This window comes from Alexandromys fortis, unplaced genomic scaffold, assembly GCF_014885135.2.
Source record: "Alexandromys fortis isolate MF-2015 unplaced genomic scaffold, M_Fortis_MF-2015_v1.1 scaffold_138, whole genome shotgun sequence".
NCBI lineage: Eukaryota > Metazoa > Chordata > Mammalia > Rodentia > Cricetidae > Alexandromys > Alexandromys fortis.
In genome coordinates, this window is record NW_026068034.1 from 1,114,467 (window position 1) to 1,127,314 (window position 12,848).

Consider the following 12,848-nt stretch of genomic DNA (forward strand, 5'->3'; position numbering starts at 1 on the left):
AAACAAAAAAGAAACCATGTCACAAAAAACCAAAAAAAAAAAAAAAATAATAATAATAAAATAAAATAAAAATATTTCTCCAGTAGGCAGACAGCTATAGGAACTCCAAGGGAAGCCAAATTTATCCCTGTATTCCATTTATCATCTTTTGACCAGACAATTCAGTCTGGACTTCATTCCATTTGACAGTGTTCACTGAGCATCTCCTTAAAGGTCAGAGACTGTTCCAGACACTGGGCATACTTGTTGTGGCTTTTTCTGTGGAGACCTGAACAAATGTTTATCTGTGATGGTTTAAATTAGAAATGTTTAGTTCAATGTTTCAGTCAATTGAATACTTGTGATCCTTTAGATGAAGGAGGTGCAGCTTTGCTGCTAGAAGCCTGCCATGCAGGGTGGGAGTGGCGTGGGCAAGGCCTTTACCTGCTAAACTATTATGCCCGCCTTTTTTTTTTTTTTTTTTTTTTGAGAAAGGGCCTCTCTTTGTCACCCAGGTAGTTTTGAAACTCCCTTCGTTGGCCAGGTTGGCCTTGAAGTCACAGAGACCCAACAGTCTCTGCCTCCCAAGTGCTGGGATTAAAGGCACTTTTAGGCACACGCCTTTGATCCCACCTCCTCCTCTTTAACACCCGGCCACCTCCTTCTCCTTTCCTCCTTGCTGTGCACTCGCACAATAAGGACGGTCTAGGGGAACTGGTTCTCTCCTTCTACCTTTATATGCGTTCTGGGAATCGAAGTCAGGCGTTTAGACTCGTGTTGTAGATGCCTTGCTGGCGGAACCACCTAGCCAGACCTGCAGGGGCCTCTTAACTTCATTTTCTAGGTGCTCCTTTTCACACCACCGCAGGCGGTAAAGTGAGATCCCACTTCCTATGTTTTTGACTCCAGCGTCCATTTTTTTAAAAAAAAAACTATTCACTCGTTTCCTTACACTTCACCACTGCTAGATTCAAATGCCAGCTGTAGACTATCATTTAAGGCACTAACTCTTTAAACATCTGTAATTTGCGAATGTGATTTATCCATTTATGGGTTTATCCTAGGGTTTGAGGGCGAGAGACCAAAAAAAAAAATCAGGAATGAATTGAGCAGGAAGTGCCCTAGCGCCCCCAGAAGAGCCCGGTCTAGGTTTATTGTGAGCATACAGTGCTATAAGCAAGGTCTGGTGACGAAACAGGTCACAGACCTCCCCTCCGGCAGCCTTCCCGCGCGCCCCGCGGGGCGTCCCTAGCAACGCGCGCGCTCACTCGCAGCCCCGCCCCGCCCGGGGCGGTGGCGTCAAGTGCGCCTGCGCGCGGTCGCAACCGCCAGTCAACTCGCTTCCCCCTCCTCTCCCCGCCCCCTCCCCTTTCCTCCTCCTCCTCCTCCTCCTCCTCCTCCTCCACCTCCTCCTCCTCCTCCCGCACAGCGCCTGGAGCGCGACGCCAACATGGAGCCGGAGGACCTACCGTGGCCCGGCGAGCTGGAGGAGGAGGAGGAGGAGGTGGAGAACGCGTTTCCGGCGGCGACCGAGGAGACCGGGGAGGCCCGGACCACTGAAGAGACTGTGAGAGTGGAAGAGGTAGACTTTGAAGAGGCGGGGCCCGAGGTGGATTTGGATTTTAACTGCGAGTCTCAAACGCGGGAAAGCACGGACGAAGAGGAGGACGAGATGGCTAAGGCCTGGCTGCAGGCGCACCCTGCCCAACCTGGCAGGGCTTTCCCCCCGCCCCCGCCCCCGCCCCCGCGGTACCTGTACGCTCCGGTGGAGCATCTGAGCGAGACTGAGGTGGGTAGCGGCGCTTGTAGCTTGTCGGAAGGAGCCGGGCCGTGGGGGAGGAGCGGGGCGGTGGGGAGGAGCGGGGCTGAGGCCCAAGCGTCAGTCGAGGTGCTTGAACTACTGAAATTGGTCCAGGATCTCGGAACCTGCTCGCCCCGGTTCACCATGCCTACGGACCGGAGACCTCTGCTTGTGGAGCTGGCACGCTCTTCGCAGTCTCGGGTTCTTCCTGGCAGTGACATCTGCGGTGTCTCTCCGGCCTCTTAGTGAGTCCGGGTTCTTTTGAACTTGGGCAGATAGGACAGCTGCGCAGGGAGCCGGCACTCCCTGAGCGTGCAATTAGAAAGGCCTCTTGGGCAGAAGGTGGGAGCTGAAGAGGGAACTTGGGAATTGCTAGCTAGTGGAGAGACATTTGGCACCTTAGTTTTATTGAAGTGTAAGAACCCCCGCTCCCGAGGAATTAGTGTAGATTATGTACTCAGCGTGAGTTGTCTCAATAAGTCTCCCGCCTATTGTGTGTCTCCGGAACCTCATTTGTAGCAATTAATGGGTACCTAGCCAATGGCAGGAACTTGGAATGGAAGCAGCTTGTGATCATTCAGCTCTGGTTTGAAATATTTGAAAGCACTAAGTCAAGACCAAATGGAGGAAGAGCCGAGTTTACAGAGGTCCTGCCAAGATCATTTCGAAACTAACCATGTTCTTAATATTAAATTGTTTTTTAACTGTCAAGAACTGCATTCCTGTTCATCACGACCACGTGTGGTCCTTTACATATTAATTAGTTAGTAATAATAGAATTAGAAAGGCTGGTGGTGTATTTAAGTGATAGAGGTCTTGCAGGTGGTGGAGGTGTGTGCAAGACGCTTAGTTCAAGCCCGAGTACTTGGGGCGGAGGGGGGTATTAAAATTAGAAATTCAGCGGCCCCGTTTGATCACTTTTCAAGTGCTTGCTAGCCGAGCTTAGGTTATAGAACAATTCCATCATCACAGTGATTCATGGACTGTGATTGGCGAAGAGCCTGCTAGGCATGGCAGGAGTGTTCAATTCCCTCAGCTGAGACTTTGAGCATTCACCTTGGGCCACACATTGTACTTGAAGCGAAGGAAATTTTGGTGAACCAAACCCCTGCCTTCCTAGCGTTCCCACTCTAAAGAGAGGGGCAGATAAAACCCACATGTTCTCCTAAGTGAAAATGGCATATGCTGAAATGCTGTGGATGCATGAAGCAGATAACCTGGACTCGTCAGTGAAGGCTGGGCAGGCACCTGGGAGACTGGGAGGCTGACTAAACAAGGGTTTAAAAAGAAGCCTAGATGAGGAAAGGAAAGTGTTATATTTTCACAATTTACATTTGAGTTTGACTTTTTTTTTGTAGGACTAGAATTGAACCCTAGTCTTTGGGCATTCTAGGCAAACGTTCTGTCTACCAATGGGCCACATCATTTAAAGCATGGCATTTTAAGGAATTAAAGGCCAGCAGGTTGAGTCTGGATTACAGAGCTTTCTGTGTTATTTCAGGGATTTCAAGGCTTTATCTCTGGAGTTTCGGGACGTCAGTAAACTGTTTTAAAGGATGTTTGTGATTAGATTTGTATTTCAGCAAGAGAGCAAGTAGTTCCTCATGTTATGACCCAATCATAAAAGTAATTCGTTGCTACTTCATAACTAATTTTTCTATTGTTATTGAAGAGTCCAAGAATAAGAAAATAAAAATGTAGATTCCAAAAATAAGAATGTAGAAATAAAGAAATTATAAAGTTGTAAGTCTAGGGGAATGAGAACAGACTGTCAGCAGGTTTCTCAGCAGATCGAGGGTCATTCACAGTGAACTCTTTTCTCAACTGCTTAAGAACTTTCCATCAGTTTAGGTCGTTTTACAACTGGCTGTTCTATTTACAAGGCCAGAACTTCTCTCTGCAAACTGAGAATAGTGTCCTGACCACTATTTGATGAACAACAAATATAAACTGAGTTAACCTCTAGGAGACAGAGATACTGTGACCTCTGGGTTAGGCACTGTCTTTGTTATGAAAAACTACCGTCTGTCATGTGGGAGACCAGGGGTTCAATTCCCTGACAGGGAGCCAAAAAAAAAAAAACCAAACAAAAACAAAACAAAAAAAAAAAAAACCAAACCTAGCACTACCAAAGGGGAGGCAGGGGCTTCAGTATACACTGCCTGGAGGTACCAGGAGAAACAGTGACCACGTGCAAACTCCTGATTTGACTAATGAGCTCTGGTAAAATGGAGGTTATAAAGTTTGACAGTCTGTACCTGAGTTTTACCTTGAGATAGTGTGAAAAGCTTTCCGCTGTCTTCTCAGTTTCCAGCCTAAGAACCAATTATTCTGATTTATCAACCCTCTGATATTACTAGCAGTCCCTTTTCTGACTAATTGCTAAAGACATCTGTTTTCTTGCAATTAGTGACTTTCTCTGTAATTACTCTGAAACATTTTATGATAGCCGCCTAGTTACCTATGGGCATTAGAACCCACTCCCCTCCTTTGGGTCTGTGTTGACTGACCCACGGGTCAGGGTAAGATCGTAAAAATTCCTTTGTTCAGACCTAATGCTTGGTGCCATAACTATAAAAGTTGGGTTCAGAAACTAGCCTTTGGCCACAGCCTAACAAATACCACCTCTGGTTGTGGTCTCAGCTAGCTGATAAGCTACTGTGACCTGCGGTCTTTTTTAATTTTATTTTTTTTATTTTTAAGTTTGCTTCTGGGTTTTCTGGGATCTGGTTTCTGGAATAAAGTTTGCTACTGGTTTATTAGACTTGGTGGTGTTCTCATCTTTGCACAACCCCCCTGGACCCAACAGTTATGAATTGTAATGTAAATGCAAGCTATCTGATATTCATCCTCCAAAGGGGTCAAGACTCACAGGTTGAGAACCACTGATTTAAAGGCAAAGGCAGGTGGAGGCTTTTGAATTCCAGGCCAGCCTGGTCTACATAGAGCAGGGAGGTATTGATGGAATAGGGAGAAGTAGGTTGTTTCAAGAGATGTTTATCATGCCAGGGACAGTGTTGACAGACTGGTGACATGTGCTGTGAATGAATTCACCAAGACAAAAAGGCAGAAGTAGAAAGTTTAGGCTCTCTAATGGGAGGAGGCTTTTCTGGCATTGTCTCTTCTCTGGTGGGATTCCTTTATGTTTTCTCTTTTTGCTACTGGTTATCTGTGCAGGGCAGGTATGGGTCACTCCGTCAGATTTCTGATGGTCTGATGTGCTCATTAAAGAGTGGAGACAGTGGTGTTAGTATGCCCTGAGACAGATTGCAACCAGGCCTTGCTAAACTAGCTAGGTCTTTCTGGAGGTCGCAGGGGCTTTGCTCTGAGATTAAAATGGCTTGGTACAAACCATCCCTCCCAGAACAGATGGTAAAGACATTACACTTAGTAATGGATTGGTTGTGGAGGGTAGTGCCCAGGTGTTAGGTTAGTGAGCAAATGCTTGTGCTGATGTGGAGATGTGGCCAGGTTTGGTGAGGGAGAATTGTCTGTAATCTGTTAATCATGTTTTAAATAAACGCTGATTGGCCAGGCAGAAAGAATAGGCAGGAAAACCAGACAGGAAGTAGAAATGATGTAATGAGAACAGGAGAATTCTGGGAAAGAGGAAGTTGATTCCTCCCGCTCCTGCCCAGACCACTGAAGCAGCAGGATGTGATCTGCCCCACTGAAAAAGGTACTGAGCCACATGGCTAACATAGATAAAAAAAAAAAAATGGGTTAATCAAGATGTGAGAGTTAGCCAGTGAGAGGCTAGAGCTAATGGGCCAATCAGCTTTATAATTTTAGAGATCTCTGTGTGATTTTCTTTGGGGCTAAATAAACAGCGGTGAGGTACCGGGCAGGACAGAAAACCCAAACAAACAGGTTATCTTTGAGCTGGTGGTGAATTGGCTAGGTGGGTGCTAAGATTGAGTTTGGGCTGAAGATTAGAGAAGTGGTTTGGGCTAGAAAGTACTAAAAGTCCTTCATTATCTACATCTAGATACATAGTGAAGCAATACTTTTGAAGTATACTCTGAGCTATAGCCCTCCTTCCTCAGGCTCACCCCTACACACACACACACACACACACACACACACACACACACACACAGGGTTTCACTTTGTGTAGTCTTGGCTGTTCTGAAACTCCCTGTGTAGACTGGGCTAGCCTTGAACTCAGAGATTCACCTGCTTCTGCTAGGATTAAAGGCGCTCGTGCCACTATGCCCCACTTCCCGTCTTTTAAAAATGTGTTCATTGTGTAGTACTCAATTCCTCTGTCATCTATCTCTTCTGAAGTAGATTGTTGTAATGATAAGTTTGGTGTGTGGGTGTGTATATATATGTATGTGGTGTAGTGTTTGTGTGCACATATGCATGTATGTATGGGTACATATTGATTGCTTCCCACCTTGTTTATTAGATCACCTGCCTGTGCCTCCAGAGTGTTAGGATTGAAGGTGTGTGCCACCACACCTTCCATCTTAATTTTTGAGACAAGATCTGTCTTTGAACCTGGAGCTCATTGGACTAGGTTAGGCTGATCCACCAGCAAGCTCTGGGGATCTTGTCTCCCTCTAATGGAGCAGGAACTCAAAGCAGGTAAAAGTCAGAAGACAATTTGTGTACTCGTTTTCCCTTTTGTGTTGGAATTGAACGCAGGTCACCAGGCTTTACCGGTGGAGCCAACTGTTTCCTCTCTCCCTTCTGCTTTTCAAACACTTGGTTGAGAAATGAGTGATCCAGAGCCTCTGCTACTTTGTTTCCTGTTAGTCCTGGGGATCTTTCTGCAAAGATGATTTCAGACACCTCTCCTTGAAGCTTGCATTTTGAAGGAAAATATTTTTGGGAGACTGTAATGTTCATGGGTTGTAGAGCTAGAGGAGGTTCTTGTTGTTGAACTTTTAATGGAATCGTGAATCCAGCTGAAGTTTCCTGTCAGCCCTCCTCCCTTTCCCTCTTACCCTCCAGCTTCCAGCTAGTGCTCAGCATCTCTTCTGACAGCAGGTTGCCATTTTTTCAGAAGAAAGAATACATGGTCAGAGCTTTTAGCCTTGTCTGTGATATTCCATTCCATTTGCGTGAAAGGTGCTGGAATGAATATTTTCTATGCCCTGGAACAGGTTAGTTGTGTGGAAATGTTTCTCTGATGTTTGAGCTGTACCAGAAGCGAATGGTGTTTCCAAGTTCCTCTCAGCGGTGGTCTGTATACGTAGACTGGTGTTTCTTGGGTCAATTTTGATAATTTATGATTTTCCCAGAAAGTCCTTAATTTTAACAATGACTCTAGTTTTTTTGTATGTGCCAATTTTTATTTCTCATTCTTAGTTTTATGTATTTTTCTTTTGACATGAAAGAAAACTGTAGAGGTTTATTTGCTTTTCATCTGAGGAAACTACTCTTGGAAAGCTCAGTTTTTTTCTTGTCTTAGGCTGTTAAAAACGCTGCTGCTCTAAGCATACATGTTACTGTGTGGACATGCGAGTTCATTTCTCTTGGGTATATATCTGGTGGTGGAATTGCTGGACATTTTGGCATTCCTGTATTTAACCCTTTAAATACAGATTGTTTTCCAGTGTGGCTGTGCTACTTTCCGTTCTCGCTAGCACTGTCTGACCGTTCCTGTTCACATGTCTGAGTAATGATGGACATATTTTCTTGTGCTCATTGATCATTCATACATTTACTTTACAAAAATGTCTATTTAGAGCTTTGCCCATTCTTTATTTGGGCTGTTTCCAATTGGGTCTTAAATTAAAAACTCAGGGCTTTGCATGTGTCAGTCGAAATCTCATATATATTTTGTTAATCTATTTTAGTACATTTTTAGATTTATTTATTTTTATTCTATGTGTATGAATATTTGCTGCTATGTATAACTGCACCACTCATAAGCCTGGTGCCCGTGAAATGAGAAGATGGTGTCAGATCCCTTGGGGCTAGAGCTATAGATGGTTGTGAGCCTCCATGTGAGTGCTGGGAGCTACATGCTGGGTCCTCTGCAAGAGCAGCCAGTGTTTTTAAACACTGGGTCATCTCTCTAGTAAGCATCAATCTAATTAATCTTCATCAATAATTAATCTAATTAATCTTTATCAATTAAAAAATCAAGAGTCAGATATTGGGGTGAAAACCTGAAAGATCAGAGAAGCAGGGGAGCAGCCACAGTGACTTCCTACCTTTCTGGTTCCTCCGAACAAAAGGGGCAGAGATCCTCTGAGCCCTGCCTTACCTCTTGTCTTCTCTCTACAGTTCTCCAAACCTCTGTGGTCAGCTAGTGGCTGGTCCCAGCCTATGACTTCAAGCAACCTTTATCAGAACAAAATCAAAAATATCACACATATATTTATTTAGAAGCAAGGTCTCTCTATGTAGTTCTGGGTGTCCTAGAACTCACTATGTGGACCAGACTGACTTTGAACTCACAGAGAAACACACTAGATACAGTTTGTAAATACCGATTGTTTTCTCAGTTTCTGTAGTGTGCTTTTCCTTCCTCTTCTCCTGCGGCTACCCCCCCCCCCCCCCTGCTGTTTTGTGTCTTCTCTCTGCCCTGTGCTAGATGCTGAACTAAGGGTCTCATGGATGTCAGGCAAGCGCTGTGCAGCCTCCCTTTTCACTTTCTTGTTTCCTCTGCTGTGCAGCTTCTTAGTTTGATACAGTTCATCTTTTCAGTTTGTACCCTGAGCTTGTGGTGTGACCAGAATCAGAGCTTTTCCCTTGTGTTTTCTTGTTTTATGACTTTAGTTTTTACATTAAAAAATTCATTTTGAGTTATTTTTCTTGTGTATTTAAAATAAAAAAATGATACCTAGCTTTTTCTTTCTTAAAATTGCTTAGACTGTTTGGGTCTTTTGTGGTTCCATATGGATGTTGGAATTTTTTGTTTTAAATTTTCATGAAGAATGTCGTTGCAGTTTGACAGAAATTGTATTGACTTTGTGATTTGCTTTGGGCAGTATGGCTATGTTAACAGTATTAATTCTTTCAATCCCCATGGACTGTCTGTTTACTTGTGGTTTTTCTTTTTCCCTCTCATCTCCTCTTCCTTCTCCCCAAACCACCTCTCTTGAGGGTCTCATTGTGTAGCTTGACTTGGCTGGCCTGGAACTCAACTACACAGATCAGGTTGGTGTGTGCCACCATGCCTGGCTGGTGGTGCTTTTTTTCAATTTCTTTCATTAGAATCTTACACTCTTTAGGATACAAGTTGTAAGTATTTACTTATATAGCAACTGACTTTTTTGTTTTTGTTTTTCGGAGACAGGCTTTCTCTGGGTAACAGCCTCAGCTGTCCAGGAACTCACTTTGTAGACCAGGCTGACCTGGAACTCAGAGATCTGTTGCCTCTGCCTCTTATATGCTGGGATTACAGGCATGTGCCACCATGCCCGGCTGACCTTTTTTTTCTCCCGTTGGTGAGGTGGGGTCTGAAACTTACTATGACCCAGGCTGGCCTTGGTCTCTAAATCCTCCCTCTGCCAAAGTGCTGAGATTACTGACTGCTGATTGATTTTTGATGTTATATTACTGAAACTTTTCTCATTTCTTCTTTGGATAGCGACTTGTATACAGAAATGTAATTGATTTTGTGTGTGTGATATTCAGTATATACATGTTCATGTGTATGTGCGTGCATGTATATATGCAAATTATGGAGGCCGGTGGTCAGGGTTCCTCAGTTACTGTCCACCTTATTGTTTAGCAAAGTTTTATTAGATTTATTTTGTTTATTGTGTATGAACTCTTTGCCTATATCTATATCTGTATACCTGGTGCCCACAGGGATCAGAGTGGGTGTTGTAACTGGAGGTATAGATGGTTGTGAGCTGCCATGTGGGTGCTGGGAATCAAACCTGGGTCCTCTGCTATAACAAGTGCTCTTAACTGTTGAGCTATCTCTTCAGTCCCCCACCTTTTAAGACAGTTTCTCATGTTGCCTGTAATTCACTTTAGTTAGACTGGCTGGCCAATGAGATTTGGGGATTCCTTAACATGCCCTACCCCCCAACTGCACTGTGGGATCACAGATGCATGGCTCTTACACGGTGCTCAGTAATCTCAAATTGGATCCTCATGTTCTTCTTGACAACTCTGGTTAGGACTTGTAATTCTTTGTTGAATAGAACTGGCAAGAGAAGTTGCCCTTGTCTTGTTGTAAAACCACATTGAGTATGATATTTGCATGGGTTTTTCACATTATGGGCTTTATTCTGAGGTATTTTTTAATCTATCCCCAGTTTCTTGTTTTTTGTTTTCTTTAATTATGAAACAGTGCTTGCCTTTGTAGAGCATTTTTTTTTCTGTTTTAATTGAGGTGATCATGTGTGTCAAATCACTAGCTGAGGATGACTTTGAACTCCTGTTTCTTGTGCTACCACATCTTGAGTACTGGGATTATAGGAGTCTATCACCACACTTGTGGTATTTATATGGTGCTGGGGATTGAACCTAGGGCTTTGTATATCCTAGGTAAGCACTCTTCCAACTGAGCTACTTACAGTTTCTACTCTAATTTTTAGTTTTCTGGTTGTTATTTAGCCCTGATGACTTAATTTATTGTGAACTCAAATTTGCATATAAAATAATCACTAATTTTACAGCTTCCCTCCTCTTCCTTGTTAATTGGTAATAGACTAGCTGTTTTGCTTCTAGACAAAAATAGATACAGTAAAGTGGATCTTTTGGATTCTCTTTCCTCTTGACAAAAAGTTTTTGTTTGTTTTAACTTTCTTTTAATTTATTCTTTGTGTCTTTTACATCATGAGTCTTGGTCTCATTTATCTACCCATCTCTCCATATCCACCCTCTGTCCTAGCAACCTTCCTTCCCCAATAAAATAAAATAAAATTTAAAGAAAAAAATGGAAATAAAGGAAAAATCTCAATATGGAAGCGGCAGTGTGACACAGTCTGACAGTAAACACTTTATTCGTATATCTTTACTTGCAAGTGTTCATTGCACAGAGTCATGGTTCCAGGCCTCTGGTTTCTGCTACACTTTCGATACTTGGGACTCCCTGGCTAGCCTGTTGTTGTTCTGTGTTGTAGAGACCTAGTAGCTTTTGGTCTGCAGTACTGGTCCCTCCAGCAGATCACAGATGGGGTGAAATTGTGGTGATTCAACTCCTAGTCCTGATTCTGGACTTGGGGAGTGGCAGACTTAGCCTGCCAGTTCTCCCTTGTCCTCACCTTAAAGATGAGCTCTCCAGCACTGCCCTGGCTAGTTCTCTCCTTGCAGCAAGGGGATGGGTGCAGTTCTCCTGCTTTGAAACCCTCAGGGTCTGCTCTTCCACACCTAACACCTTCAGGGCCAACTCTACTGTGTTGCCCAGGTGAGGTGCAGGGGCCACTCTCTGAATGCTGCAGCTGGTAAAGGGGAGAGTCAGCTCTTGCCCACCACAGGTGGCAGGGTTGGGGGGGTATCTTTCTCTCGCCATCATCACCACACAGCAGACAGAGGGGTGTGGCCAGCTCTTCCATCCGCATACTCTCAGGGGCCAGCTTACCCGTGACTCTGCCAACAGGGTCAGCTTTACTGTGGTGCCCAGGTGAGGAGCAGGGTCGCTTTTAGCTGGTAAAGAGGAAGATGACCTCCCTTATCTACTGGAGGTGGTGAGGGATGAGGAATAAGGGGGTTATCTCTCCCCCACCCACACTGCTGCTTGATAGATGAGTAGTGGGGACAGCTCTCCCACACTCACAGCTGTGGGGCTGGCTCACCCACACCTCTGCCAACAGGGTTGGTTCTATTGTGCTGCCCAGGGCCTGCTCTCTGGAGTGCTGCAGCTGGTGAGGGGCAAGGGCAGTTCTCCTACTCTTTTGACCTCAGGGTCAACTTTCCCACCTGCCTCAGGCTCTCTGGGGTGAGGATCTTCCCTGCCCTTACTACGGGGTGGTAGATGAAGGGCAGAGCCAGATCTCTACTGCTCACTCCCTGGGAGGTTAACCTGTGCTCTCCCCAACAGGGTCAGCTCTACTGTGCTGCCTAGACAAGGTGCAGGGCCTACTTTCCTCACCAGGGAGGGCATCTGTCCCTTGTCCCCACCACCACACCCAAGATGAGGGAGGCAGTACCAGTTATGCCCCTCATACCCTCAGGGCTGGCTCACCTGCACCCCTGTCTATAAGGTCAGTTCTACCCTGCTGCCCAGGCAAGGAACAGAGCCAGTACTGCAGCTGGTAAAGGGTCTCTCGTCTGCTCCAGGTGTTGAGGGGCAAGGGGAAGAGGTCATCTTTCCCTCACACCACCACATGGGAGATGAGAGGGATGTGACTTGCTCTTCTGTTCTCATGCTCTCAGGGCCAGTTTCGCCCATGCCTCTCCCATCCCCCCAAAGAAGGTCAGCTTTATTTTGCTGCCCAGGTGAGGTGGTATAAAATCCTCTCTCCAGAGTGCTTCAGCCAGTGAGGGGCAGGACCAGTTCTCCCTGGTATTGTAGTCAGTGAGAGGTGGTGACAATTCTGTACAGTCCTATCCTCTCTGCCTTTGGTGGTATCAGGAGCCATGGACATCAGCACTGACTGTGACTGCATCAGGGCCAGCCCAGGCCCAGACAGCACCATGGCCCTGGGTGGCAATCAGGTGGATCTGTGCATCAGTCACCTGGTCTACCAAGTGACCAGTGCAGCCAGGGCTACACAGTGAAACTCAGTTTTGAAAAATGAAAATAAAACAAAACAAAAAGATTAAGCGTTTTGGTATGCTCATTTTTTCTTTTATTTTTGAAATTATAATATAATCACATCATTTCTCTCTGAACCCTCCCATATATACCCCTCCTTGGGCTCTTTCAAATTCATGACCTCCTTTTTCATTAATAGTTACTCTGTGTGTGTGTGTGTGTGTGTGTGTGTGTGTGTATCTTTACTAAATACAACTTATTTTATCTAAAAGATTTTTATTTAGCAAGTTTATAAGTGATTTTTGGGTACTTTGTGTTTGCAGATGATGCTGATAAGATAAAACCAGTCAAAACAGGTTAAAGGAATTCTTCCTATGTATAGGTCTGAGGGAGAGGAAGACATGTTTTGACTGTAAATGTTGCTTTATCTTGTTTGGAAGGTTTTATCAAAAGTGC

The 12,848-nt window shown here is 44.8% G+C and overlaps 1 protein-coding gene across 1 annotated transcript in view; it reads left to right on the forward strand.

Moving 5' to 3' along the window:
- The first annotated feature begins 1,365 nt into the window (after positions 1–1,365).
- Positions 1,366–12,848, forward strand: part of Alms1 (ALMS1 centrosome and basal body associated protein) — a 117,207-nt gene continuing 105,724 nt past the window's right edge. The window contains exon 1 of the mRNA XM_050164969.1: positions 1,366–1,768. Within this exon, the coding sequence (XP_050020926.1) occupies positions 1,430–1,768 (339 nt within the window). The 5' untranslated portion in view covers positions 1,366–1,429. The remainder of the gene's footprint in view (positions 1,769–12,848) is intronic.